At 43.3% G+C, this 19,304-nt stretch overlaps 2 protein-coding genes across 2 annotated transcripts; both read left to right on the top strand.

Annotated features, from left to right (window-relative positions):
* Nucleotides 1-2,047: 2,047 nt before the first annotated feature.
* On the top strand, nt 2,048-3,707 carry LOC115194275 (RING finger protein 227). Its single transcript, XM_029753882.1, has 2 exons — nt 2,048-2,568; nt 2,763-3,707. Exons 1-2 carry the CDS (start codon nt 2,106-2,108, stop codon nt 2,819-2,821), a joined length of 522 nt encoding a protein of 173 aa, XP_029609742.1. The 5' UTR covers nt 2,048-2,105; the 3' UTR covers nt 2,822-3,707.
* A 301-nt stretch (nt 3,708-4,008) lies between these two features.
* Nucleotides 4,009-9,232, top strand: LOC115194274 (uncharacterized). The gene is made up of 3 exons (XM_029753881.1): nt 4,009-4,266; nt 4,414-4,475; nt 6,281-9,232. Exons 1-3 carry the CDS (start codon nt 4,235-4,237, stop codon nt 8,947-8,949), a joined length of 2,763 nt encoding a protein of 920 aa, XP_029609741.1. The 5' UTR covers nt 4,009-4,234; the 3' UTR covers nt 8,950-9,232.
* Nucleotides 9,233-19,304: the final 10,072 nt, after the last annotated feature.

Genomic DNA, 19,304 nt, shown 5'->3' with positions numbered 1-19,304 from the left:
TATGCAATCAAATAAGATCCCTATACAGTTAGGTTGCCAAAAATAGGACACAAACAAATCACTCTTTGCCTAATTCACAAATATTGTGTGTGCGTGTGTTTCTGTGCATTCATGCTGTGGTATGGTGTGTGTGTATCGTATGTCACAATTCTATATGAATCTTTACACACTATTCATATATACATATTAATATACAGTGCAGTTACATTAGATGAGAGGAGAGGCACTGTGATACAATATGTCTTTTTGTATCTGTTTTTCCAAAGCTAAACTTGCTTTTTGCCTGAGTAACCTCTGGTGGCAGAGCATTCCATGATGACATGTCTCTAATACATAACTGAGCGACGTATTCAATACGTTTTTTTTGGTTTAGCTACCTTGAACAGTGGCGTGTCTGGTTGGGTATGACAGACAGTGGGTCTTATCGCATCGCCATAATGTATGGGTGAGATTGGACGTTGCACTCTTTCACCCACGAGAGGATGACTCACTTTCAAAACACAGACCCAGCAAATGCAGAACGGAATCTCGGTACTTCCCAATCACATGACAAAAGTTAAACAGTGTGTCAATTCGTCATTATATGGACTGAGCTGGGAATGAGAAAGTAAAATAGTGTGTAATATATATTTTTTTTAAGTATTATGTTTGTAAAGGTTATGGGCAGGTTTAATAGACCCAAATTAAGCCTACCCCTGGACTAAAAAGCATGCTGCGCAATGCTCAATCTCCATTGAGAGTTTTTTCTAGTCCAGGAATAGGCTTAATCTGGGTCCGGGAAACTAGCCCTATGCCTCTTTTTTTCTGTTCAGTACAAGTTCTAAACTGTTTTGTTCTTTACATAAATACAGTATCCCTTTTTACAGTAAGTCAATCTACAGGTGGCAGGCACAGAGGAAAATGGTTCCTCAGATCACAATAACACAAAGAGTACTGTCCAATTTCTTTTAAATGTCTTATCCTCCCTAAGATCCTGTTACTCTTGGCTTTGACTGTAGGAGAAGGAAATCACCATGAAGAGAGTTGCTGGGTCATCTGATAGGTCATGGGCTTTGTCTGGAAGATTAGCGTGGGGACGAAAGGCCGACGTCACGTTTACGACCAGAAACACCCCGGAGAGTGTCAGTAAGAGGGAGGTGCTGGGATTTCTGGGAAGGGTAAAGCCAGTAGAGTGAGTAGAGTGAGTAGGCAGCGGCAACAGAGACAATAGTATGTTGTTGTGTTTTCATAACAGATTCTTGCACAACACGTTTGTAACTATCAGCTTGTTTGATATCAATGTTTCTAATATGCTTACAGGGCATATCAAATGAGATGGAATTCAAAGGGTATCTGAGCCAGTGTGAGTCACTAGAGTAGACAACAGTGAGACATATGGGTCATCTTAAGTGACTGATATGGGTTTATCTATGGGCTAGACAGGTATTAGCAGATAGGCTATGGGGCAGCATAGGAAGTTGACAGTTCAAGCTCCTTGCAGTCATGGCTCACTCCTGTTCTATCCAGTTACAAAGTAGTCTGACGTCATCAAAAAACAGACAGAGGGAATTTACTAAGGGATCTGGAATTTTTAAAAGATTCTTACTCTTATCTTTGCCTCTCTCCTCCCCCCATAAGGCAGTTCTGTTGTTTAAAGACACCGACAGACAAGAGCCAGTTTGACACAGAAAAATATAAAAATCACTATTTCAAAAGAGCGGAAACCTTCTTGATGCAAGCACATTGTCTTACATTCATGGTTCTGTTATATCTGGGAAATGTGGGTGACAGCCCACTATACAGATTAACTTTCTTCATACCTGGAAGCTGTGGGTGAATATCAGACAGACATTGGCCAAACTGTAGCAGAATGGCCCACTAACTCTCTTCCATATACAGTAAAAAGGATGTGTGGGTGGAGAGTGGGAGGGTAAGCACGTGGACGCCGCGTCTCTTTGATGACATCACTATTTCCAAAAGATTAGTCATAGGTCACTACTATTTTTTTTGGCAATCTGTCAAGTGAAAGTCCCTCCCACACTAAGAAATATAAATATAGCCTAATAGCCAATTAAGTCAGACAGTTCATTCTCGTTGTACGAAACCGTACCAAAAGAGAAAGAAAAATGTGTTCAGAACTTGAGTGCGGAATTTGTTACCGAAGCTACAACACTGGCCGTCGGTGTCCTCGTGAGTTACAGTGTAAACACAGCTTTTGTGAGCGCTGTCTGGTGACTCTTTCCCAATCCTCAGTATGTGAAGTGGAATCCACGAAGGAATGTTCGCCGCAGGACAAGACAATTGTTTGCCCACTCTGCCGATACCCGACCCCTGTCTCGGGTAAAGTGAGGGCAGCGCTTCGGGTAGACGAAAGTGTTCTAGAGCGCATGGTGGTATCTGGCGTTCTAGATGAAAGCATGACAGACGACGAGGAGGATAGTGAGGGGAAGGAGGATGACAACGAGACTCCTCATGAGAACTCAGCCGAGGAAAGGGACTCATCTTCGGGTTCCAGAGGTGGAAGGTTCCGCCGTTCGCTGAGGCGCGTCTGGGGCAAATTCACTGGGACTCAATCCCAAAGGAGAGCGCGTAAGTAGCCCTATTCTATTGCAATACTCTTTAGTTTTCACAAAACATTACTTCATATTCCGGCACTTTCTTTTCATAGCCTACTTTGATGGCATTTATTAACAAATTACCTGCGGACCAAAGTAGGCTATTATAGCCTGCCCAAAGAAGGCCCTTTATTGTATTCTCTTACATATTTTGTTTTTCCCCTACAGAGTGTATGACTGATGAGGACCTACGAGACCTCTTCATGATGTCATGCTATACCATTTGATGCGGACTTCATTGACTGGAAAGTCATCAGCGTTGCATTCAGTACGTCTTTACGTTCAGTTGAACGGATCCGGTGCTGTACTGAACGACCAGTTGAAAAACCGGTTTGGAGAAAGCTGTCAGCGTGGCCACTTCCCTTTTAAATACGTCACTCATTGCTTCAAGCCACACCTCGCCACACCCACCAAACGGGAGCCAGCCTACCTCAGTCTGTTCAATAACGTTTTGGGGAACCGTGTCAGTCGGTACAAACCGTTCCGTAATTTAGCAAACGTTTGAGCGAACTGAACGCACCTCAGTTGCGCCTGATTGACCAGAGGGGGCGTTGCCGTCCACGAGCCTACACTACAGTAGCCTATTTGGAATGTAGAAGACTGGCGGGTCCAGTTGGAAGTTGGAGCAAGCAGTAATATGTATTCCATATAATAGCTACCTAGGCCTATGTGTCCATTTCTTCACACATGCATGTAATAATTGGTGACCAAACACATAATGGTAACAGAATTGTAAAGGCCTAAGATAACACAGCTGTAGGCTATTCTTTGAAGCCATTGGGCTACTGAATGAAATAGTTCTAAAATGAAATAGTTCAAATCTAAAATTGTATTTTTTTGGTGCTTTGAAGTAGCCTGTCTTTCCATTTCCAAATATTAGAATGTGTTGAATATTGTTGGTGCTCAGTTCAAGAGAAAACACGTTTTATTTGAATGTAATGTATTTAATTCACTTTTATTGATTGTGTGTGATATTTTGCACCTTTATGTCTTGTTGTATAACATGTTATTGTTTTGTTAATTTTCATCTCTCGCCGGGATGAATGGCTTGCAGTAGTAACTGATTCTTGCTTTTTCGCTGAAGAATAAGTTAATAAATAATACTGTTCTGAACTTCTGCTTGGTTTACCATTATTTAGAATATAAGACAGCGTAAGCTCGTGCCATATAGACCTATCCAACAAGTGAGACCAGGTGTCATTTCCCCAAAAAATTCTGGAGGATGCAATCAACATAAATGGTTGCACCTGTGTTCCCATGGGCCGGGCTTGTGTTCAGTGAGGTGAAACGTTCAGAAAATTTCAGGATGCAAATAGAAATGTAACAGCACTAACGTGATTCCCTGGCCTATTCTATACAGACAAGAATATGTTTTAATCTACACAATACATCCCTATTGAAACATATTGTAATGTTGCACTCTTCTGAACGGGTCCTGAATTAGATGCACCTGTTGAGATAGCAACAGGCACATCTGATATGCTAATCAAGTGGATCTATGAGCACAGCGTGCTATTTAACAACTAGAGGAACAAGAGGTTGATGAAACAAGGCTTTTTTTTAATTTTTTTACCTTGGACTCTTTGTCAGTTACAATCTGAGTGTGCTGCCGCGTATCATATGTTGGTTGATGGCCAGCAATGATGTCAAGGACTCCAAGACTTAATTCTAGGTATGTTCTTTTCTTAATCAAGTAGCCTCAGACTATTGCCCAATACTTTGTACTGTGATTAGCAATGAGAAATTTACTTGTCTTTCAGTAATGTAATTATCACTCACGAAATCAAACCTTATTTTTATTTTTTTTGTCATCCTACAGACTTCTGTTCCTGTGCCTGGTATTAGCTGCTGTGGATGTCAGTCGTTCATGTTTATCAAGGGGTAAGACTAATAAACATGATACCATTTTCTATTTAACTTATTGCACAGAAAGTGAATGTTCTTTTCGGGTCATACCGATGTCCATCAAGTTGTTGTTTGTCATATGTGAGTTGGGTTAATGGTTAACAATATCCAGCTGCCCAGGGGTATTGCTCAGAATCTATCCTTACATAACCTGTGTGCTTGACCTTATATCTTGTGACGTGAAATTGTTTTCCTTGAAGATATGATTTTAGATTGTTTGTTTGAGAACAACATGCTCAGTGAACTTCCATAGCTGCCGTGTTACATTTAATATGTATGGTTACTAATAAAGTAAGGACAAGACAACTTTTAACATTTTATATTTAGGGCTCAGCATGTTTTTTCTCTGTCCAAATAATCTGACTAGAAAACTCTGAGCACTACCAACATGTCCATTTAATTCAGCGACGCAATTGATGTGAGGTTTTAGTTCACTCACCAACTATTTTACTGAGTTACAGTTCATATAAGGAAATATGTAAAATTCACTAGGCCCTAGTCTATGTATTTCACATGACTGGGAATACAGATACCTTTTAAAAGGGTAGGGGCATGGCTCAGAAAACCAGTCAATATCTGGTGTGAGCACCATTTGCCTCATGTAGCACAACAGCTCCTTCGCATAGAGTTGATCAGGCTGATTGAAGAGGGGGACAACATTCCACAATGGCTGTGTGACATTGCTGGATATTGTCAGTAACTGGAACAGGCTGTTGTACATGTCGAACCAGAGCATCCCAAACATGCTCAATGGGTGACATGTCTGAGTATGCAGGCCATGGAAGAACTGGGACACTTTGTGTACAGATCCTTGCGACATGGGGCTGTGCATTATCATGCTGAAACATGGTGATGGCGGCAGATCAATGGGCCTCAGGATCTCATGGTATCTCTGTGCATTCAAATTGCCACTGATTTTTAAAATGCAATTTTGTCCGTAGCGCATGTCTGCCCATACATAACCCAACTGCCACCATGGGGCACTCTGTTCACATTGACAAACTGCTCGCCCACACAACACCATACACGCCTTCTGCCCGGCACAGTTGAAACCGGCATCCATCCGTGACGAGTACACTTCTCCAGTGGCCATCGACGGTGAGCATTTTGCCACTGAAGTCAGTTACGACGCCGAACTGCAGTCAGGCCCAGACGCCGGTGACGACGACCATGCAGATGCGCTTCCCTGAGATTGAAATTTTTTTGGGGTTGTGCAAACCCAGTTTCATCAGCTGTCCGTGTGGCTGGTCTCCGACGACCCCCGCAGGTGACGAAGCCGGATGTGGAGGCCTAGGCTGGCATGGTTACACGTGGTCTGCGGTTGTTATGCCGGTTGGACGTACTGTCAAATTCTCTAAAACAGCGGTGGCTTATGGTAGAGAAATTAACATTCCTTCCTCTGGTAACATGCAGTCAGCATGCCAATTGCACGCTCCCTAAAAACACAAGGCCACTCTAAAATGTGCAGTTTTGTCACACAACACAATGCCACAGATGTCTTATTGTCCCCAGCACAAGGTGCACCTGTATAATGATCATGCTGTTTAATCAGCTTCTTGATATGCCACACCTGTCTGGTGGATGGATTATCTTGGCAAAGGAGAAATGCTAATTTACAGGAATGTGAACAAATTTGAGAAATAAGCTGTTTGACATTTCTGGGATCTGTTATTTCAGGACATGGGAACAACACTTTACATGTTGCATCTTATATTTTTGTTCAGTGTATTTAGACATGAAATGTATGAATAATACTGAATTGCACACTTATTTCCCTGTAGGCAGGAGAGCAGTACACGAACAGAGAAGTTCTCTCGGTACACAGGGCCCAAGAAAATGGAGGACTTTCTACAACCCTTACGTATTTAGCCAGAGCCATAGTCTCAGCCCAAGCCAACCGGTCCCCAGTAGTGTCCAATCTGACCAGGCTCAGATCGTCTTTAGGCTGAGACCGGGAGTCCAAACTGGGAGAGAAGGTTCCCCTGATGGTGAGGAGTCTCAGCCTCCCAACAGTCAATCTAACAGATCTTCAAGCAGCTTGGTGCCCAGTAAGACTGTCCATTTCCATACCTACCCTTCTAGTGGCCTAGGCAGCCCAATTGTCCCCAGAACCTGGGATGCCTCTGGGACCTATCATTCAGTCTCAAACCCTATGATCCAAAGGAGCCATGTTACCACCAGTAGTTCGCAACCTGCCAGGGACATCATTGGCTATCCTGTTGTTGAAAGCAACCCCATCCCAGCCAAACTGGCTGAAAACACTGTGAGCAAGAATGAGCAATCCAAATACAGAACGTTTCATTCTTCCTACCTCTTCAGGGAATCCCAACCCACTTCCAGCACCTCTGAAACCACTCACAAGGGCCCTAGTGAAGGAGTGAAGACCATTAGCAGACTTGGTGCTGCCTCTGCTAACCAAAGTGAGGGAAACTCCAGTGTTCATGGATCTGGAAGATCCACACATGTCCAAAGGGGGTATGGCTACATAGGCTCTCAGTTGTACCCTACAGATTTAAAGTCTGCCAATGGACAACAAGTGCACACACCAACTCTGAGCCAATCCGGTTCTTCTAAAGTAGGTGCTACCAGTGAAGCCCAACATGCTTCTAGTATCAACAAACCCTTCCATCACAGTGTTAACTTTGCTCAAAGTGGAGATAGCCCTAGTAGCTATTTCCCTGGTGAAATGGCTAATACTCAGGCTAAAAGTGCTTTCAGCAGAATTCAACCTCCTTTTAGATTTGGCTCTTTCTGGAACATAATAGCCCCCACTGCAACTCAACCCACCCAAAGTCCCTCTGAGCCTGCAGAGAGAGAAACTGCCCCTGACCCCTCTTTGAAAACCAAGAGTAGCTATGTCCCTTGGAAGAAACCTGGGCTAAAAAGCTCATCCAGTGATCAGTATGGGTTAGCCACAGGTGGCTACAAACCTGGAAGATCCATGAATGTCAATACACTCGGAGGGTTCCAATATCAAGATCCCAAGAAAACATTGGCTCCCATCGTGAGTGACAATGACATGCCCTCTGTTGCTATCAGACCTTCAATCAACACAAACACTGCAAAGAGTCAGGGTACTAGCTGGATAAATAGTTATGGTATACCTAGGGGCATGAGAATGAGTTCTGTCAGTGGGTATCCAGATGTATACAGAAAGTATAGCTTTGCCCCTAGAATTCGAGTAGCTTCCACTACAACTTCCTCTGCCCCAAGCGATACTCTAGCCCCAAGGACATTCAAATCAGGTCCACAAGAAGTCCAACTTATGTCCATAGAAGATGACCTAGTTTCTAACAGCCTCCATGCCTCCAGCAATGTCCAGTCTTCAGAAGTGCAGACTACTACCACTGACATGCCTGGCTCTACCATGAGAGCCGGTATGCCTTGGTTTCGTAGATATACACCTAGCGAGGATAACAAGGCTAAAATCGGCCATGTTTTCAAGGGATCCCAACTAACCCTACTGCAATCTCCCCGGAGTGAGAGTCTAAAACATGTTCAGCCAACCTTTAGTCTGCCCGGCAACAATGTTTTCCATGACCGTTTGACTGCAGGAGAGGCTAAACCTGGTCCAACAAGCTCTGCCCCTTTCAAGCCTGAAGTTAGATTCAACAAGTTTGAGTCAGTAATTTACAGAAGGCCCAAAGGTTCCAGGTCCAAACAGAATGGTGTTCTGGGCATAAAGCTCCCAGGTGAAACATTGCTGCCTGAGGGCCTAGTATCTGCCCCTGCTGAAATCCAGCCCATCTCCATTACTTCGACAACAGCCAGTCAGAGCCAAAATGTCCACAGCATAGAAACTTGTCAAAGCAGTGACTCATCTCACAAAACTGTGAATCATTCTAGTTATGAAGACCCCAAGTCTCACACACATGACTCGGATAGAAATGAAATGACAAGCAATCCCTTAAAGTTCATATCTGGTAAACTCTCAAAAAGCCCGAATAGCTATGCTTTCATGGGCTTCCAAAAACCTAGAAGCAAAGCAGGGTCAACCCAGGACAAGGATCTCGGTGCACAAACAATGCCTCCCATCAGCAAAGAGCATCCACCCCCAGTTGTGCCCACCTCTGCCCCCAGTGTCCACCCAAGCCCTCCCAGAGTCCAAGTTCAACCAGACCTAAGCCCCACTGAACTTGCAGAGCATCGCACACCCACCAGCAGCGTTGTAAAGGGCAAACGTGTCAAGGTGACGCACGTGAAGAGCCAAAATAGTATTTCGCCTTCGATCGACACCACCTCCCAACCAGCCAAGCCCCAAACCATGAGGTTCAAGGCTATCCCATTTGCTGATATCCTAGGAAGTGCCTCTTTCAGTGGAATCCAACCATGGGGAAGCTCCAGACCCAGTGTGCAGTCAACATCCAATACCGCAGTGTCAGGCCAAGATGGCGGTGCACTGGACAAGGATCAACCAACACCCAGAGGGTTGGGGGTCACCCCAAGGTGACGGAAGGGACCCCAAAGCCTTCCCCCTCCCACCATTCCCAAGTGATGCTGAGAGGGGGATGTGGGTAGTGTCATAGGGGATGTTCAAAGTGGTAGAAGTTTGGGAGCCATGAGGAAAGAACTTAACTAGTTGACGATGTCTGCAGGTAATCTTTCCTTGAAGTCAGTCTGGTTTGAATTCATGAAAGATGTGACCTGACCCCATAGCCCTGCTCTCAAGTATTTATTCAGAACATGGTTGTGCTTGTAAATGTGATAATTTATAATAAATATTCATACTTAGATTTTCTTGTTCTCTTTAATGCAGACTTGCCATTGGGTTGAAACTTAACAATTCAGCGTAGACTAACAGGATTGCAGCGTGGTTAACCTTTTGTACAGGTGATGCCATAAAAGTGTTAATATTGCTATGTGATGTTAGACTTTCTCTTTGGGTAGAATGTACTTTATGTTGAATCAACCATATTCACCAACTTTTTTTAATCTCAATTATTTACTTTATGTGGTTAGCCACACCTGACATTGGTTTAGCGGCTTATAAATATAGGATGTATTAATCAGCAATTACCCACTTCAAGCGTTGACGTCTCAAGGACAAAATACAGTAAATTAACAATTAGTGACAAACTTTACATCTCACCCCAAGATGCCCATTCTAATCTAAAACTAAGTAGTGCACTACATAGGGGAGAAGGGTACCATTTTGGGATGCACACATGGTCCACTGTCCATCATTTTAGGGTTGTTTGGGAACACAGTTTTGGGCGTTTTGTCATGGCGTATTAGTTAGGGGAAATGGTGGAGGAAGACTTATTGGAAATTTGTTGGTAAAATGATAGTTTACCCATCATTTGAGTCCCTTTTAGCCAGAGGACCTTTACAATCTACTGACAGACTTTCTATCCAGTCTCGGCTTGAGGGTTTGGCATAATGGTCCCTTATTTGACCAAACCACATGGAATACTTATCTTTATGATAATGACTGCTCTTATGGATGATGCCAAATCAGTCTAGTTTTACAAAGTCTATTGCAAGAAAGTCTAAATGTGGTTTATGTTCACTTGACCTTGCTGCTAGAGAGAGGTGGGGAAAATAGGTCAAATGAGATCGAAACAATAGTTGGAAAGGTTGAAATGCGTCTGTCATAAGAACATGTACTTTGGGATTAATGTCAAGAGACAATTCCCCCCCGAGTTCTAGGTCACATACATATTCAGTCAACCTGATATCCGGATTGTAATCAGTGCCGTTCTTGACATACATACAGTGGAGTAATGGCGTGTCTAGACTTGTGTTGGACTCAATGATTTTTAAAGTGCACTTAATCCAAGTACTTAGTTAGCCCACTAGGTGGCGTGTGACTATTAAAAACCAAAGGTGTATTTTTTTTTTTTCCCCCACAGTTCCCCTTGGTTTCCCCAGTGTAAGAAGTGTTATGTTAGTGCTTACTTACAGGAATCTGTAGATGTAGAGAAAGGGAACTCAAAAATATGAAACTATAAAACACATTCACTGAACATAGCACTTCAGGGACACATTATTGCTGGATTAGTTATAGTCCTACTTGGTTTCTTGTTTTCTTGTTTTTGTAACTTATTTTTAGTATTACATTGTTATAGATTACTGCATTATTGGGGTTAGAGCTAGCAAGAAAGGCATTTCACTACTTGTGGATGTGACATTAACTTTGAAACTACACTGAACAAAAATATAAACGCAAAGTGAAGTGCTGGTCCCAGCTGAAATAAAATATCTCTGAAATGCTACATATGTACAAAAAGCTTATTTCTCTCAATGTGTACACAAATTTGTTTACATCTCTGTTAGTGAGCATTCTATCCTTTGTCAAGATAGTCCATCCACCTGGCAGGTGTGGCATATCAAGAAGCTGACAGCATGATCATGAGTTAGCACACTAGGCAAAATAACATTTTGATTCAGAGCAATAAAGAAATTGAATCATTTATCTGAGCAAACCAGAAACCTTTCAATATATAAATTCAAACAATACTTTAGGATAAATTGGAAGGTTGTGCAAGACTATGGAAGATGAAGGAACCAATCTATCTTTTTAGACTGTTAGGGTATTTATCTGGTCAATATGTCAGTGTATTATGTAAAAATGTGATTGTTTTATAAATTGTATTTTAATGTTTAAGTGTTTAAAGACTCTTGGAAGATTAGTCCAAATGAGGACTAAAAGAGATGCAAATAAAAAATAATTACACAGGTGCACCTTGTGCTGGGGAAAATAAAAGGCCACTCTAAAATTTGCAATTTTGTCACAACACAATGCCACAGATGTGCTCAGGTGTATTTCTGTCCATAATAAACCTCTTTTGTAGGGAAAAACTCATTCCGATTAGCTGGGTCTGGCACCCCAGTGGGTCGGCCTGGCTTCCAAGTGGGTGGTGGGCCCACCCATGGCTGCGCCCCTGCCCAGTCGTGAAATCCATAGATTAGGGCCTAATGAATTTATTTCAACTAACTGATTTCCTTATATGAACTGTAACTCAGCAAAATCTTTGAAACTGTTGCATGTTGCGTTTATAGTTTTGTTCAGTATAGTTCAGTGGCTTTTTACTGGGAATTTTCTACAGTCTGAATTAGAGACACATTTCACAAGTACAGGGATGTTGTTGCTTTGGTCCAGCCGCTAGTGATTTAACACGGTTCCATGTGTCCATGCTAAGCTCAAATCACAGCGCTAACAGTCTAATTTATGGAGGACGACCCTTTACCTTTTCCCAGCGTGCAAGCCTCACCAAAATACCCACTTCTTCGCTTGTCCTCAACGGTCTTTCAGGATCCAGCAGCGGGGGGCCAAGGGAGAAGCTTGGGGGGGTCTGTCAATCAAGTTGAAATACATTGTACATTGGATTAATGCAACTACCCTACAGCCCACCTCCCCCTCCCCTCCAAAACTCGTGGTGTTCCATTTTCCCATAGAAGTCTCCCTCAGAGTTCAAACCCATCAAAGCCAAGGTGTTAGACTGACGGCTCTTTCTAAGCTCTCTCTCGTAACTCTCTTTCTCACTCTGTGTGTGTGTGTGTGTGTTTTTTGCATATGTATGTATTTGTGTGTGTGTGTGTTTTCTCTCTTTTAAACTGTCAACCCCCTGGTCCCCCTCTCTCCCACTGTGAGGGGGATTCTGTACCATGTGTCTGTGGTTTTCAGGAAGCTTTCAAGGAAAAGAAAGCAGGGAGGCCTCACCGTCATCTTCCCTTCCCTCTCTACATGTAAGTCGCTCTGGATAAGAGCGTCTGCTAAATGACTAAAAATGTAAATGTGGTAGTTTTATGTTTTCTAACTCTCTCTCACTCTCTCTGAACCAAAAACGACAGAATAACTGAGCTAACGACGTACGCAACTAAACACATAAACATTGACGTCCACATTACCATGGAGCACGATTAAGAGGGGGGGGATAATGAAGACATTTTTGTTTGGCTAAGAACACTGTGAAAGAGTGGGAGGAAGGAGGACAAAGAAAGGGGCTGAAGATACATTAGAAATGGTTGGGTCTGCTGTGGCATTTGCAGATCAAATTGCTTCAGATATTAGAAGCATTGGAATTGCTGAGTTTTACTATTTCCATGTCAGTCTATACTGTAGTAATTGTGCTGACGCACTGCAATGTTTACCATCAACATTTTCATAATAAATTACCTTAAACAAGTGCACAACATAGAATGTAATTGATTAAAAAAGGAGAATGTGAAGGCTATTTCTGTGTCAAACACGGAGTGAGCTTCCTGTTTGGCCGTGCCAGAGAGGAAGTCATAAAGCAGGAAGACTTCCTGTATTCTTACCAACGTGCCGATGGGTCAGAGCACAGCTACATGCTGCTACATCATATGGGGGTTGGAGCTGATGAATGACAGATTATGGGAAATGAAATGAAATGTATTAAAATGCATCCATTCTACGCTTGTATCGTGATAAAAAGCCAATGAATAAACTTTTTGATCCCACTACACAGGCTTGGAAAAGCCCCCACGTACTCATCCAAAAGTAATTCTGAAACGTGTTAGTCTTTTTACATTGTTTGTTTCGTCAAATACATTGATGGATTAATACGTACAATGCCCAGTATCTCATCATCACTTCTTTTTTTTCTGTTTTCTTCTATAGCCTACTGATGAGTATTACATACATTATACATTGTAAGCACACACCTGTTGTCTGTGTGTCATGTGTACCCCAAGCCCTACAATGACTAGTCTGTATGCATGTGTGTGGATCTGCATGCTCCTGTCCGTCACCCTAACACGTGGCTGAGACTAGTGGAGGCTGCTGAGGGGAGGACGGCGCATAATAATGGCTGGAACGGCGTGAATGGAATGGTCAAACACATGGAAACCAGGTGTTTAATGTTTCTGATACCACTCCAGCCATTTAACACGAGCCCGTCCTCCCCAATTAAGGTGCCACCAATCCCCTGCGGCTGAGTGTTTGGGTGAGAGGCAAAGGACGCTGCTGTACACAGGATGTGTCCTTCTACCTAGTTCTGCAACTGGAGTTCACAGCCACAGATCCACCTGTTGTCTTCTGGCTTTCGAGGCAAGCTGCTCTCTCCCTCTCTCTTTCCGTTTCTGTCACTCCCTCTCTTTCCCTCCCTCATTTCTCTTTACCTCTCGTCCCCCCTCCCTCTCTATCTCTCGTTTCCTCTAGGTTTATGACATGACTGTCTGTGCCCGGTGCCCATCTAAACTCGGTGTCCTCTACCACCTCTCCTTGGCGCCATCCCAGAATATTCTCTCTATCTCTCAAGGGAGGGGTGATCTGTGGCACTGCCGCGGAGGCAACGGAACAGCATTGACTCTGCGTCTCCATGATGACCAGACGGCAGAAGTTCCCAACTCACTCGATCACTCTCTACCTCTCTCTTTCTGATCTGGAGGCTCCAAGTGCAATATTCTCATCCCTTCTCTTCCTTTCTCCCTCCCTCCCTCCCTCCCTCCCTCCCTCCCTCCCTCCCTCCCTCCCTCCCTCCCTCTCAAAGGCCATTCATTCACAGCTTGGCTCTTTGAAAGACTTTACTCTACTGTCCTGTCACGTTACAGCAACAATGGTCGCTGTAACGTAAGAGCAGCCCTAACAGAGGGAAGCAGTGTGTTTGTGGTTAGCGGTTAGCTAGCGCTTAGCTCCAGTGCAGCTTACTTCTTCACCTAGGACCAAGCCACCGAGCTTTCTGGCTTTTTAGCGTCTCTGTTAACGTCTGTTTAACATTGAGTGGGACATGTCCCCCCCTAAGATCTACGCTCCTGTGTCTAAGTTTAGACTACAAGGTTCACATGTCAGTCTAACAAGGCTAAACATGCCCTGAGGGAAGCATAGAGGAGGCGTTAGGTGAGAGGGAACAAGACCCAGCTTATAAGAAAAGAGCAATAGGGTCAGGGCCACAGTGAATAGACTACAGATACAGTGGTACTTACATGGTTTTCATTGGCCTTCTGGTGAAGCTGTTTCAGCCTCATATTCTCCTAATACATACAGGTGATGATATGTGCCCTTTACTCCCATATTCCATCCTATTCATGGGCAAGGCAGAGAGAGAGTGAGAGCATCTGCTTCATGTTCATACAGATGCAGGGTGTGTGTTTGTGTGTGTGTTGTGTTCTCATTCCTATTCATCCCAACAGGGATTTGGTGCACATATAACCTGGGGTTGAGTTACCAGGCCATCTGGGAGAGACAGACACAGAGAATCATCGCAACATAGACTTAATTAGGCAAAGAACGAGTGAGTGGAAAGAGGGAGAGACATGAAAGATACCGAGTTTTCTCGCTAATAATGCCCATTGAAACTAATTTAATTGTGTGAGAGAGAGAGAGAGAGAGAGAGAGACAGAGACAGAGACAGAGAGAGAGAGAGAGAGAGAGAGAGAGAGAGAGAGAGAGAGAGAGAGAGAGAGAGAGAGAGAGAGAGAGAGAGAGAGAGAGAGACACACACACCCACAGCCTTTCCCAGGCACAAACAAAGCAGTTGGTCATAATTCCAATGAGATGAGTGATAAACCCTGTTGGCATCTTGCCACTGCATAGTTACATCGATCTTATCACTGGGGAGAGAGATGACTAATAAAGGCTTTTTGTTTACGGTAACTAATCATTAAACAGTTTTGATTATGGCTGTTAAAGCCTTTATGATTGTGATTGTGATTGTGCGTGTTTATGTGTCTATGTGTCCGTCACTACAGTACAGTATGCCGGTACCACCACCTGCCTTTAAAACTGTCTGTGCCCGTCACTTTGCCTTGTTTCCCTTTGTCTCAATCTGTCCCTCCGCACAGACATCTAGACAACTGTTCTTTTTATGAGATCATTACCTTTAATCAAAGGACAACTCCTAGATCTTTTTTTGTTGTCGTTTTTTTCTTCTCAAGCAACAAAAGTGAAATTGTCACATCACAGTCAAAGAGCATCAGAATGTCCCATTTAGAATTGTAGATAGGAATAAATTGCATTTTCCCATCATCTAGAAACCCCCTATCGTCATGGAGAACAACAATTAAGCTTAACACCCCCTCCCCCCAACCCCTGAATTCTCCCAAATAAACTTCATTATACATAATCACCATTCCTTCATTTCATTTTAAAAGGAAACAAATCCATTTGGAAATGGCCAATACGGCATCGATATGAGTCAGAAACATTCATTCTAGTGTCAAAATTGACTGTAAAGTGAAAATAGGATCATTTCGGTCATAAAGTCAGTCTCGTCTAAAACGGAGTTTGGAACATCCATGCATCACAACGGGTAAATAAAGTTTGGGTTTTGATTTGATGATGTCTATTTGCCCACTAACATGGGGTGAACAGCTGCAGGGATTGCTCTCTATCCAATAGCATTCATAGTGAGACAAACCTGCCCAGCACGTCACACATTTTGTTTAACTTGAGAAATACTGCACCAAACACCTTAGTTAGATGTAAAATTGCATGGCTAAAACATCCTCGGCAAAACATCAAAACTTATTACAGATTTCTTGAGTTATATTAAATTAATTCTGAGGATTTTGAGGAAGTGAAATAGGCTTCCCGTCTAGTGTCTCATGGGGGCAAACATCATTAACCAAAAGCGGAATCGGTCAGGAAACCTTGTTTCTCTAATGAGCAACAGAAAAACACAGGTGTCAATCGGTATGTTCAGTGGCTCTTTAAAGTGATAGTTCACTCCAAAGTTAAAGTTTGTCATCTATATTGATGCTTTCAGACCTCAACGGTGACTGGGTTCATGACCATTGTCCACTTTTGAGGCCAAAAAGCATCAGACTTAACTTTGATTTCTGGCTTCAGTTTGGAAGATTGTGGAGTCATTATATAACAAAAGAAAACATTTCCCCAAAACTTTTGGAAACATTGACACTATTTACTGTTCGTGTTTAATGTGTAAGTGTGTGCTCGTATCACTGCCTTGTTGTGCCTTGCAGTGAACCCTCATTAGAAACAAACCTGGCACAGTGAGGTTGGAAACCAACTACTTACCTAATCCCACCTCTGCATTAGAAACCATTATGGCCAATTGCCCTGACCACAGATCCCAATCTGGTAGCAATAAAGCTTTGTTATGCTATGAGTCCCGACAGTCATGTGACAAGAGTGAGGACGAAGTGCACGTGGCAGACACCTTGGACTGACCGTCGGAATATACATATGTGCTGGTAGTGAAACGTGGACAGAGAAATGTGGTTCTCTTTGAAGGGTGTTTTCTCTTTGTGTGACGGCTCATATTGGCAACTTATGGTAAGTATTGTTCATTAAGTAATTTCAGAAGTGCTTCCTCTCACCCCTTTCTTTCATACGTGTCCCAGAGGCAAACTAATGAGGCAAGATGTCTCTCAAACATCCAAGACAGTTTTGTTTTTGTTGCAAAATCAAACAAGAGCGCAGGCAAGGTTATAATAGCATTTAACATAAAATAAAATAAAAGGTCTGAACTTGTACCTAGCTATTTAATATATTGTCAGAGTCAAAACATATTTTTGTTTTGGCACTGATAGGGCCATCCATTGATGAGGTCCTCAATGGAGTCCTCCACGGGGCCAAAACAGCCAACACGAACCCAATACAAACACGAAGGCAGGGGTCATTGGTCAAGTCATTTCATGGGTCACTACATCCTTGAAACATCAATAAGGGCAGGGTACCTTAAGTTTACACAATATTGCACAGCCACTAATAGAGAAATAAGAGGAAAATAGACTATATATATTTTGCCCTCATAGCGCTAAAGGGAAAGAAAGGGACAGACATATAGACAGACAGACAGGCAGACAGATAGAAATACATACAGACAGGCACTTTAGTGCTAATGCATAGCAGAAAGAGTATAAAGTAAAAGCCAAAGAGAGAGAGAGAGAAAGATGGCAACTGCGAATCATAAAGGAGGGTTGTGGTCCTATCTATGCCTCAGAACCGAATACTTTGCTAACTAGGCTAAAGTTAGCGTGTTGCCCACAGCTAGCGAGGCACACCATGTTATCAAAGCCAGACGTTAGGTAAGCCAACATTAGCAAGGGCTATTGTTAGCACCTCTTTTATCCCTATGGACTAGCGTGACGAGATGTCCCAGATTTCCTGGGACAGTCCCCAATTTCCTGGGACAGTCCCTGATTTTGGTAGCTTGTTCCCTGTACTCGGAAAAGTCCCCGATTAGCCCTCAGAAAGAAAAAATAAACTTTGGAAGTTGAATTGAGGCTGATATTTCAATAATCAAATGCTGTATCCAATCAGATTTGCATGTAAAAAATGTTGTCTGTCCCTGTACAAAACTCGTTTGCTCCCGCGGCTTTGCCGCTGACCTTTTGAGACCTTATAGCAACGTTTGAACAGTGGCACATTGTAACCACTGCATGAACAACCATGCCCATGGCCAGAAAGTGTTGAATGAAACAGTATAGCCTACCAAACGTGGGTGATTCTAGAATTACAACACTGAACAAAAATGGAAAAGCAGTCAGTATCTGGTGTGACCAACATTTGCCTCATGGAACACGACACATCTCCTTCGCATAGTTGATCAGGCTGTTGAATTTGGGCGGTGAAATGTTGCCCCACTCCTCTTTAATGGCTGTGTAAAGTAGTCTGGACTACACGTTTATCCAGAGCATCCCAAACATGCTCAATGGGTGACGTGTGGTGAGTATACAGGCCAAGAAGAACTTTATCCGCTTCCAGGAATTGTTTACAGATCCCTGAGGCCGTTCATTATCATGCTGAAAACATGAGGACATGGAGTCGGATGAATTGCACGACAACGGGCCTCAGGATCTCGTCACGGTATCTCTGTGCATTCAAATTGCCATCGATAAAATGCAAATGTGTTCGTTGTCTGTAGCTTATGCCTGTCCGTACCATAACCCCACCGCCACCATTGGGGCACTATGTTCACAACATGGACATCAGCAAACCACTCACCCACAGGATGCCATACACACCGTCTGCCATCTACCTGGTACAGTTGAAACCGGGATTCATCAGTGAAGAGCACACTTCTCCAGAGTGTCAGTGACCATAGAAAGTGAACATTTGCCCATTGAAGTCAGTTACGACGCCAAACTGCAGTCAGGTCAAGGCCCTGGTGAGGACGACGAGCACGCAGATGAGCTTCCCTGAGACGTTTGTGAGGAAATTGTTCTGTTGTGCAAACTCACAGTTTCATCAGCTGTCCAGGTGGCTGGTCTCAGACGATCCCGCAGGCGACAAAGCCGGATGTGGAGGTCCTGGGCTGGTGTGTACACATAGTCTGCCGTTATGAAGCTGGTTCGACATACTACCAAATTCTCTAAAACGGCGTTGGAGGCGGCTAATGGTAGAAAAATCAACATTCAATTCTCTGGCAACAGCCCTAGTGGACATTCCTGCAGTCAGCATGCCAATTGCAATTTTGCAAAACTTGAAACATCTATGGCATTTTCTTGTGTGACAAAACTGCACATTTTAGAGTAGCCTTTTATTGTCCCCAGTACAATGTGCACCTATGTAATGATCATGCTGTTTAATCAGCTTCCTGATATGTCACACCTGTCAGGTGGATGGATTATCTTGGCAAAGGAGAAATGCTCACTAACAGGGATGTAAACAAATCTGTGCACACAATTTTAGACATGTATTTATAGATGTTTTATTTCACCTTTATTTAACTAGGCAAGTCAGTTAAGAACAAATTCTTATTTACAATGACTGCCTACCCCAGCCAAACCCTAACCCGGACGACGCTGGGCCAATTGTGCGCCGCCCTACGGGACTCCCAATCACGGCCGGTTGTGACACAGCCTGGAATCAAACCAGGGTCTGTAGTGAGATGCAGTGCCTTAGACCGCTGCGCCACTCGGGAGCTAAAGAATAAG

This window comes from Salmo trutta, chromosome 5 (assembly GCF_901001165.1).
Source record: "Salmo trutta chromosome 5, fSalTru1.1, whole genome shotgun sequence".
NCBI classification, from domain to species: domain Eukaryota; kingdom Metazoa; phylum Chordata; class Actinopteri; order Salmoniformes; family Salmonidae; genus Salmo; species Salmo trutta.
This window is presented reverse-complemented; position numbering and strand designations above follow the sequence as displayed.

Bases quoted from the DNA above. Each gene is read 5' to 3' on its own strand.
- LOC115194275 (XM_029753882.1), top strand. From the start codon at position 2,106: ATGTGTTCAGAACTTGAGTGCGGAATTTGTTACCGAAGCTACAACACT. The intron at 2,569-2,762 runs GTAAGTAGCCCT...TTTCCCCTACAG, and splicing joins TCAATCCCAAAGGAGAGCGC to AGTGTATGACTGATGAGGAC.
- LOC115194274 (XM_029753881.1), top strand. From the start codon at position 4,235: ATGATGTCAAGGACTCCAAGACTTAATTCTAG. The intron at 4,267-4,413 runs GTATGTTCTTTT...GTCATCCTACAG, and splicing joins ACTCCAAGACTTAATTCTAG to ACTTCTGTTCCTGTGCCTGG. The intron at 4,476-6,280 runs GTAAGACTAATA...ATTTCCCTGTAG, and splicing joins TCGTTCATGTTTATCAAGGG to GCAGGAGAGCAGTACACGAA.